Here is a 10914-nt window from a genome sequence, read left to right as displayed (position 1 = left end):
TAAGCAGAATTTAGTTTAGCCTGTTGGCTGGCCCTCCACAATGTTTTGTGTTTCTCATGTGCTCCCTGGGACAAATAAATTGCCCAGCTCTGACCTAAACTATTGTTTATGACAGCGCAGCACTGTCCATATTGGAGAACAGTTTTCTAAATAGTAAGATAAAGTAGATACAGTAAAACATAGATAGAAACATAGGGTTTATTGCGATGCAACACTGTAAGATATTTACAAGACAGGTATATATGAATAAACTGACAAAGAGGAGCCTTGCAGAAAAGGTTTGTATATAAACTTATAATAAATAGGGTCCTTGCTGTGGTGTGAAACAATAATGGTAACAATTACCACTTGACCTGAGTTACCTGAAGCAGTTATCTATCTATCTATCTATCTATCTATTTATCTATCTAAGAAAGAGGCTTCAGCTACAGTCAACTTGTGTATATGTTTAAAAAGAAACGGTTGCATCACCACAGAACAATGCTCACGCATACCTCTCGCCATTACATAATCACACCCCATATACGTCTTTATATCTGTGTCTTTGTCTCTCAAATGATTGAAAGACATCATCAATTGCTGTAGTAGTAGGCTATCACAGAACTAGACGGGTCATATCATTGATATTTGTATCACTTCTTAGACGAGAGGTTTACCTCACCTCATAAGGTTCACTATACATCAAGGAAAATAATCAGTGAGGTGGGTGGCACAAATATGGAGCTCCTCTTGGAAGCCGATGGCTCAGTAACCTCAGAGGCTGTTCATTAATGACTCTGCTGCCGAGCATAACCCTAGAAGGAGACGACTGGGCCAATCAGGATGCAGCACTGAAACTCTGCCGGCCACTCACACATGCTCTCTGAGCAGACTCAGACAGGCATTACCATCAGCTGTTGCACACATGGCCGAGGCTCAGCGCACATACCAGCGGCATGGTTCACACACACATACTGTATGCAGTGTTTTCATCTCCTTAACAAGACACCGGTGGCACTGCCTTGACTGGGTCATGACTGTGAGCCTTCGAGGTGGCCATGAGTGGTGTGAAACCTCTGCAAATATATGAGAAATGTGTGCCAATTGTGAAGTCCTGTGAAGTCACACTGCACCTTTACCCTGGATCAAAATAACACAAAATATCATAATATTCATTACATTGGATGTTATTTGCATACATCAAGCTTTCCACTGTGATTTATATATGCATTTATACGACTTTATAGTATGCAGCTACATATTGTTGTACTTAGTCTTCTTTTTGTTGTTCTTCTAGTTTTAAAATTAATCCTTAAAACGCCAAATATGGTCAACAGTGATTATGCATTTTAATAAACAATGTAGTCCCAAATCAGAGTAGAAATTATTGATCTGATTGGTGGTTGCTTGTAAAAATAAAATTGATTGAGACTTACCAATAATTTTATATCAAATAAATGACTGTTTTATCCTCTTCCAGCATTTAATTTAAAAGTGTAACTCAAATAATGTTACTGTGAAACAATCCTATCCATTTTGGCCAAACATTCTCTCCTGGCTGGCTTGTTGATTTTTTTTCCGAGCAGCACTTATTTGGACTTGTGTGAATTTTCAGACACGCCTCCCCGTCCCTAAACTGTGCTGGGGTCTTATTTAAGGGGCTCATCACAGCCCCAGTCCTTGTCCCAGTGGAAGCATCCGTCTACAAGTGCACCTTGGTAAGTAAGCTTCATGGCATCTTTGCATAAAAAAAATATTGTCAGATTCTCTCATTATTGTATTTTCATTGGTAAGTCAACTAAGTCAAGTTAAGTCAACTACGTCGAACATTGCATGATGGTGATTTCATTCAGTAGTAAGCTGGACGAAAGTATCTGCCCTGCGATACACTGAACTGCTATGCTGAAATCGCCTCTATAGATATTTGCTGATGAGTGCAGGGTACACAAAGCGAATAGGAAAAACAACTGAGAAAAATAGTCTATTCAAGTATAAAGTGCAGGGCGCATTGTCAAAGAGTTTTCCATATGTGCTTGCTCAATACACCAGTAGTTAGGGGTTAATTGGAACACAGCAGTAAAACAAAAGTGTCAGTGTGCAGTGACAGATGGATGCTGGCAGACCTGAAATAGCAGGAAATCCAAGTGTCCCTTGTATCACTCTGTTAAGTATTGTGGAGGGAGTAGGGTCTAAAATAGACTGCAGGTCTGTTTTGACCCTTTTTGGTGCTACCTCAGCAGCTCTCAGGAACAATCATGGAGATATGGTATCAGTTGGTGTACAATAAGGTTCAGACCAAAATAGCTTACAAGGCCATGTCTAATTAGCACCCTAAATATAAACACCGCTGGCGAGCTCTTTTAAGCCATTCTAAGTGAATAGGGATAAGGATACAGCTGTCAGGAGCAAATCAAAATGTTTCATTGAGTCACTGAACCTTTCATGATAGAACCTCTTCATGTTATTCATCCGCTCCCTCCCTTCACTCCCTTTTTTAGACCACTCCAGTAAATAGTAAACATGTGTGACGACGACGAGACTACCGCCCTTGTGTGTGACAACGGCTCTGGCTTGGTCAAGGCTGGATTTGCCGGAGATGACGCTCCCCGTGCTGTCTTTCCTTCCATCGTTGGAAGGCCCCGCCACCAGGTAGGGTATATTTCACTTTACCATGCACTGGTTATTTTATTGTATCACAAAAGATGGAAAGTTAACAAGTATTGTGCTTTCTTCTGTAGGGTGTCATGGTGGGTATGGGTCAGAAGGACAGCTATGTAGGTGATGAGGCCCAGAGCAAGCGAGGTATCCTGACCCTGAAGTACCCCATTGAGCATGGCATCATCACCAACTGGGATGATATGGAGAAGGTATGTATTGACAGTATTGGCACTAATTACTGGCCTTCATGGCAGCTGACCTTCCACACCCTGGACAATTCACAGGCTGGCGACAACAGTCATAGCTATTTTTATGTTTACTGTTTTTATTTAACAGACCGGGTTGTTGTTGTTGTTTCAGTCCTGAGAGCAGCTGTTGTGTTTTGTTAATCAGATCTGGCACCACACCTTCTACAATGAGCTGCGTGTGGCCCCGGAGGAGCACCCCACCTTGCTCACTGAGGCCCCTCTGAACCCCAAAGCCAACAGGGAGAAGATGACTCAGGTATTCACTGTCTCCTCTCCTCCATGATCTCCTTTTAATTTGGGATGAATCTTTAATACCCTGCTGATCTTGTTTTGCAGATCATGTTTGAGACATTCAACGTCCCCGCCATGTATGTGGCCATCCAGGCTGTTCTGTCCCTGTATGCTTCTGGCCGTACCACCGGTTAGTACAATACAACTCGGCACATTATGCTACATTTTCATTTTTCAAGCCAAAGCCAATTGATACTGTTAAAGTACTTAAAAAGGTGCTGCAAGTGAGAAATGTTCACGCTAAGCTTCTGTAGCTCGTAAGGATTCCTGTCTCGTTGTGATAAACAGGTGTTAGTCCTATTCGAACAAGCTGTGTGCTACTTGATATCAGTAGTATTACAACATTTATGATGTGAGATATACTGCTTGGGAGCAAATACTCGGGCCCTCCATCGCTTCCGGCTCACTAACTCTAGTTTTTTGTGATTGCTAAAGGTATTGTGCTGGACTCTGGTGATGGTGTGACCCACAATGTCCCCATCTATGAGGGTTATGCTCTCCCCCACGCTATCATGCGTCTGGATCTGGCTGGTCGTGACCTGACTGACTACCTGATGAAGATCCTCACCGAGCGTGGCTACTCTTTTGTTACAACTGGTAAGTCCGCTCACCAGAGTTGATCCTTTCAATGACGCAGAAGTGTAGTTTCATAACTTGAACACTTTGTGCCTTAGCTGAGCGTGAGATTGTGCGTGACATCAAGGAGAAGCTGTGCTATGTGGCTCTTGACTTTGAGAATGAGATGGCCACTGCTGCCTCCTCCTCCTCCCTGGAAAAGAGCTATGAACTGCCTGATGGACAAGTCATCACCATTGGTAATGAGCGTTTCCGTTGCCCCGAGACCCTGTTCCAGCCCTCTTTCATTGGTGAGTTCCTGTCTTTTTAGTATGTGAGATCAATGTGAAGTATAAAACTCACCCGTTGCCTATCACAGGTATGGAGTCTGCTGGTATCCATGAGACCGCTTACAACAGCATCATGAAATGTGACATTGACATCCGTAAGGACCTTTATGCCAACAATGTGCTGTCCGGTGGTACCACCATGTACCCTGGTATTGCTGACCGTATGCAGAAGGAGATCACAGCTCTGGCCCCAAGCACCATGAAGATCAAGGTGGAAGAACTGCAAGGCATTTCATTTGTCACTTAAACTGACGTTGGTACAGAACATTAAATATTGTGTTTTTCTCTTTTGTAGATCATCGCCCCACCTGAGAGAAAGTACTCTGTCTGGATCGGTGGCTCCATCCTGGCTTCCCTGTCCACCTTCCAGCAGATGTGGATCAGCAAGCAGGAATACGATGAGGCCGGCCCCTCCATTGTCCACAGGAAGTGCTTCTAAATACACAAGCAACCCAATTTTTCTCGGATTTGTATGTTGTTGTCTCCTGTACATATATGTTCTGTTGTAATAAAGCCAAGCCCTTGTGAGAGTATCTCCATGACTTGTTGTCTTGCATTACTTTAGAACGTGATCACTGACCTGTCGTTGAAAAGCAAACAATTTATTGCCAAGTCAGTGAAATCAGCGAAGGAGAGAAACATTATGGGAAAAAAACAACTCTGTTGAAACTTGTCATCAGTTAGGTTTCCCCAGAAAACAATTATAAAGTGAAATAAACTGTCAACATCTTTAGAAAAAGATCTCTGAAAAGAATAAACAGAGAAGTTTTGAACAGAAATTCCTAATAGACAACCTCAGGATTGTGTTTTAAATGATAAAGAAAATTCCATTTCAAATACTTTTGTAGCCCTAATAGTACAGGTGAAAATAGCTTGCAACGAAATGGGTACTCTAATGATCATTTTGTCACTCATTTGAAATTTTACTGGGACAAAGTACATACAGATAGCGCTTAGTTTGGACACCCCTGTTCTAGATCATCGCCCCACCAGAGAGGAAGTGTTGTGTCTGGGTTTGTGGCTCCATCATGGCTCCCTGTCCCAGCAGATGTGGATCAGTAAGCAAGAATACGATGAGCCCGGACCCTCCATTATCCATCACTCCACCTATTTTCTACCACTTATTCTGTTTAGGGTCACAGGAAAGCCTCTGTCCACAGCAAATGCTGCCAAATACACTCCTGTAAATACACTGTATATTCTGTTGTAATAAAGCTAAGCACTGGTGAAAACATCTGAAATACTTGTCTTGCTTACACTACTAAGACAATGTTGCCAAGTTAACACAAACATGAAAGAGAACACTGAACACTGAAATATCCCCCCCCAAAAGGCCCAATTGCTCCTATTCTATGTTGTCATAATGAAAAAAATACAAACCTTATTACTAATTGCAAACAATGATATTTCACAGACATAAGCATATCTGTTAAATAACCTTTTTTTTTTAAATTTCATTGATAAATTAAATTACTGCCAAATGTGCAATCCAGATCTGACCCAGATTAAACTTGAGAGGTTTTTTAAAATAACAATGATAATTGAAATAACAATTTAATGGTAACATTTGTGCAAGAATACATATGTATTAAAAATGTCCAGGTTGATAAAGAAGTAGCAAAGGTACATCATAGTGCTCCCTAATCAGGAGGTAATACAAACATACATATTGTGAGTTTAGCTTAATTATTAAAACTTGTGCAATAAAATGCATGTCTCAATAGTCTAAGACAACATAAACTTACAATGAGATGTCACGTCTTCACTTCAACATGTGCTGATATTCTCATCTACCCTGTGATATTATTTTAAAAAACAATGGCTATATGTGAACCAACACCTGCTCTTGTTTTCCGGGAGCTCAATAAATGTGGGAAAAGAGACTGTGTTCATGATGACCTGATAAGACATGCGTTTAAAAGGCTTCTCAGCAGGCCGTTGTGGAGATACTTGTGAAAGTGAGACAAGATGCTGCCCACTCTGCTGTTGCTCCTACCAGTCCTAAGTCCAACTCTAGCCTGGATAGTAAGTGACTCTGACTACAACATTGAACTGGACTTCACTGTTAGTATACATGTGCTTTTTTCTTGTTGTTTCTCAGTCAGATGAGGACTGGGAGTCTGGTAATGTGACGTCATCAGTGGGAGATTCGGGTCAGTGTGTTTGTCAGGTGTACCTGCCTGACACCACCTTCCCTGCTGACCGGGTGCAGCACATGCAAGAAGTTAGCAGGGATCTGATCCAGGAAGTGCAAATTCAAAAGAACAAGGTAAGGTACAACATGACCTCATTTGTAATGCACACATGCAAAATGTGGTGGTCAAAATGGAAGAATTTGAACGTCAATAATGGAAACCTGGCAGAAAAAAAAGTAATGTATAAGGGGCTTTTTCAACAGTGAAAATTCCAATTAAACCTATCAAGTCAGATGGTCTACTGTATGATAGACACGAATAATAATTTAGAATGAATTATCACAATATTGGGCTGTAGTGGTTAGCATGTCAGCCTCACAGTCTGGACCGTCTTGTTCAAATCTCAGTTTCCATTAATGTGCATGTTCTCTCAACCTAATTATTCAGTTGGTCTTCGATCGAGTCTATTAGGAATTCACAATAAATTGCTGGATTGCTGTGACCGGTTGCAGTCACTAGCGCAAGAAAATGGGGGCCAAACGAACGTATTAGTAGCTAGACAACAAATGAAGTCATAGCGAAAATTATGCATACATGCCCTGTTCTCACATGTGGAAGTCATTCAAATAGGGATTACGGAAATAGTTATTACTAAGATAGATAGGACGCCTGTCGGCATATTGTTTTCTGTGTAATCGCCTGAAAACATCAACAAGAGTTTTCAGCAATTTTTTGGGACGTTTTGGAGAGAATGCCAAGACTTTGTGTCGCGGGAGGGTGCAGTCTTTTTAATTGGCCGAAAGCAGTGTTTCTCCTCTTCACTGACTGTGATCACAGTGCTGCATGCAGAGCTGTCACTGCTGATTGGCTGTTACTGGTAACGTGACTCTGTGTGTAACCAATCAAATGGAGTTGTGGGTGAGCCAATGCTGGAGAACTACAGACTGACGCTGGGCTGCATCAGAGCCATAATGAAATTGATCTCTTATTGGCCGTCTGGTTATTATTATTTTTTTAAAGACCGATATGCGTCAAAATGTCGATTTATCGGTGGATCACTTGTTCTTACGCAAGTATGGAAAAGTATGAAATTGGATTTTATAAATTTCCAGGTCTGGAAAGGTATGGAAAATGGAAACTCAAGCATGGGAAAATATGAATGTTTCCAAGACTGTTACCACTGTTCTGTTTTTCTAAGAGATACAGTAGTGAATAAAAACAAATTTAAAAAACTTAATGAATGGATCTGTTTTTGGGAGGCTACAAATCCCGGAAAACATTTGTGAAGATTGACAAGTCCTCCTCCAATCCTTTGTATGAGCTACATTACCGAGCTATAATCTCCAATAAATTAAGTGGTAACATAATGGCGTACATATTGAGAGTAACTAAAACAAATGATTCATTCCATAATTTATTTACATTATATCAGGGGTACCCCGCCTCTTGCCCAAACGCAACTGGGATAGGCTCCAGCATACCCCCGTGACCCTTGTGAGGATAAGTGGCAAAGAAGAGGGATGGATGGCTGGATATGACGTCTGGAACTAATTATTATTTTCTTAGTCGATTAATCTGAAGCTTCTTGTTTTGATATAAGCTTGTTGTAATCAATAGCGCTAGTGAACACTTTGTCCACTGCTGTGCGCCCAGCCCCGCCCATCTCTCTTGCTTACCATCATGGTGGACTTTTGACGTGCATTTGCGGTAATGGGCAGTCTTATTATCTTGCGTCTTTGGTGTGCAGTCATGTGACTGCCTCGCTCCGTTTGACTGGCGAAATATAGGTCACTATAACATCACTAGAGATTGTGTTGGATTAACGAAGCATAGTCATGTGACAGCGACCGAGGCGGAAATCTCTCTGACACACCAAAACAAATAATTTGTGCAAGCAATAATAGACAGATAAGAATAAAAGTAGCGAATGGAACGTAACGCAATGTAGAGCAGTAAAGTGTTTTTTTCTTCACAAAAATACTCAAATAAAAGCAAAAAATATCTTGGAATAAAATTACTCTGACAAATACAATGTATGCAAAAAGTTATTTTAGTAAATGTAACCAAGTAAATGTAGTTCGTTATGACGCACCTCTGGTTTATACGCTAGACACTCATGGAAAAACAGCAAAGCAAAATGATGGCTACAAACAACAATGTATTCAAGCAGATTGAATTGGTGCTATTTCCGTCTGCCACATTCATTATGTTTGACACGGAAGGCAAGCTTTCACTGCTGCTTGATCGCCATGTTTTCAACTATTCATGTCTTTATGCAACACACCATGCGCACTCAAACAATTGGAGCAAATAATTCAATGTCCTGCACTGTTATTCGCATTAATCTACCAACCACAAACATAATGAGTGTGTGTGCGGTCATATTGGCCCCCCTACCCCAAGCATGATACTGGTAGTGACGCGGACTACCTCTATGTTGCAACCCAGCAATTATCACACTATCATTATTCGTAATTACTTACATCCCACTGATTTGTGTCTTTCTTTTTCCATCTAATCGTCCAGATAGAGTCTTATGAAATGAAGCTGGAGGCCTACTTGGGAGAACTGCAAGAGCTGCATAATAGAGTCTCCATTCTGGGATCCAGTGCTGATGACTACATCAAACTGGACTTTGAGCTGCTCAGGATTGAACTCAGAGAGTTTGAGTCTCTGGTGTCTCAGCTCAAAGATGCCTTCAATTCCTCCTCTCCCATGTTTGACACACTCTATACTGAGGTGAAAGACTATTTTAAACCTATATCTTTGATTGTATGCCACTGGATATACACACCCATACAGTAATAATGATAAATTTGGACACATTCATGACGTTTTTTGTCAAAAGGTTGACGGAAATGTAATTCACAGCCTTGCCCTCTCGGAGGAATTCAATATGGTCAACACCTTCGTACTGAAATGCAGCAGCAAACCCAGAAAATGTCCAGTGGAATATACTGTACAGTGTTTGTCTTGCATAGAGTAGTCACTTCAGGCATAAGGATTATTGCCCACATTTACACTTACAGTAAATTGTGGGCTACTTTCTTTGACTACTTTCTTTAAAGGTCAGTTTAAAAATACCCTCACTAAAATTTGGTAATTTGAAGAACAATTTATTTAAGTACTCATCAAGGCAAGGCATTTCCTCAAAAACATTTAAACATATCACAGTGGATCATTGGAGTGTTTCCCAAATTTTATCGAGCCGAGGCACATATGACTAAATACACATATGACACCATGACTTAAACCTGGATTGAACAAAGCCAATTAAAGAGTGACGGCACACTTTCAAAACTGCTTTCTCACAGCATTCCCTTTCCTCAATCTTTTCACCCTAGATCCGAAACATGACACTTATTGTGAACCAGCTGGAGTTCTACGACAAGAGCAACCTGGAAGTGATCCGCATCGAGTTTGCCAAACTGCAGAGGAAGCTGGAAGAGTGCCAGAAGGACCAGGCGTTTGTGAAGCCAGATATCGGTAGGACAACTTGTTACAATGCATCTTAGGTGATCAAAACAAAGAAAAAAAAACATCACTGACCATCTACTGTACATGTTTCTAGGCAACTGCAATCACACAGGAATCATGAGCATCGGCAAGCCCATGGTTGCACAGCTGAACTCTCATTTGCAGACAGGTTACATATATGGTGGCTGGGGGAAGGACTCCAAACCTGCTAAAGGTTCTGAGTCAATGTACTTCTACAGTGGATACAGTGATGTCTTAACTCATCAGTTCTATTTCTACTTGGACTATAAAAACCTGCTTCTGATGAAGCCATCTAGATATGTGGGAATGCCAACTAGTTATAGAGGCCATGGTAACAATTACATTGTTCATGGCAACACCATTTATTATCAGAGAAACTCACCCTTTAGTATGGGCAAGCTCAATCTGACCAGCAACCAATACGATTCAAGGGTGATCCCAACCGCCAGCCCAGACTTCTCGTATAGTTACTCGAGCAACCAGAACATGGACTTTGCAGCGGATGAAACCGGGCTGTGGGTAATGTATGCCTCTGATGAGAGCAAAGGTAAAATAGTCATTGCAAAGGTAGATGAGAAAGGCTTCGGCATTGAGAACGTGTGGAACACAGCGGCGTTCAAACAGATGACCAGCAACGCCTTCGTGGCCTGTGGAGTCATGTACGCCACCAGGTCTGTGGACCTGAACACAGAGGAGATCTATTACGCCTTCGACACTAAGAGTGGGGAGGAGAAACACCTCAACATTACCTTTCAGAAGTTCCAGGAGAAATTTTCCAGCCTGGATTACAATCCCAATGATCAGCTACTCTACATGTACAATAACGGCTACTACGTGTCCTACCATGTCAAGTTCGACATGGAATGACTCCCCTCTTTGGCATCTGCTGCATTGTGATTCATGCAATTGATCTTAATAGCCTCCTATAATTATGTTTACTGTTTGTTTTTCTCCCTCATTAAAACAAATTGAAGCATTCAAAGGCTCTCACTGCTCCCGCCTTTTTTGCACGTCAGAGGCATCAGTCCATATAAAATAAAGTAGTGGAACATTTAGATATTTTATACATGAATTTAAAAAATAAGCATGTAAACCATCCATCCATTCATCCTTTTTTTTTTACACCTCTTGTCCTCATGTCCTCAACCGAACGATTCGATACGATTTGATGCAGTGTACAAATGATGCGATTTGATTTGA

At 41.3% G+C, this 10914-nt stretch overlaps 2 protein-coding genes across 2 annotated transcripts; both read left to right on the top strand.

The window, feature by feature from the left end:
* Nucleotides 1-1655: 1655 nt before the first annotated feature.
* Nucleotides 1656-4610, top strand: LOC129192834 (actin, alpha cardiac muscle). The gene is made up of 9 exons (XM_054797208.1): nt 1656-1697; nt 2478-2628; nt 2718-2846; nt 3031-3141; nt 3222-3306; nt 3612-3773; nt 3851-4042; nt 4111-4292; nt 4377-4610. The coding sequence occupies exons 2-9, from the start codon at nt 2500-2502 to the stop codon at nt 4518-4520; spliced, it is 1134 nt and encodes a 377-aa protein (XP_054653183.1). The 5' UTR covers nt 1656-1697; nt 2478-2499; the 3' UTR covers nt 4521-4610.
* A 1439-nt stretch (nt 4611-6049) lies between these two features.
* On the top strand, nt 6050-10581 carry olfm4.2 (olfactomedin 4, tandem duplicate 2). Its single transcript, XM_054797007.1, has 5 exons — nt 6050-6106; nt 6183-6350; nt 8743-8955; nt 9561-9702; nt 9788-10581. Exons 1-5 carry the CDS (start codon nt 6050-6052, stop codon nt 10579-10581), a joined length of 1374 nt encoding a protein of 457 aa, XP_054652982.1.
* Nucleotides 10582-10914: the final 333 nt, after the last annotated feature.

Source organism: Dunckerocampus dactyliophorus, chromosome 13, assembly GCF_027744805.1.
Source record: "Dunckerocampus dactyliophorus isolate RoL2022-P2 chromosome 13, RoL_Ddac_1.1, whole genome shotgun sequence".
Taxonomy (NCBI): Eukaryota; Metazoa; Chordata; class Actinopteri; order Syngnathiformes; family Syngnathidae; genus Dunckerocampus; species Dunckerocampus dactyliophorus.
The sequence above is the reverse complement of the archived record's forward strand: the minus strand, read 5'-3'. Positions and strand labels throughout refer to the sequence as shown.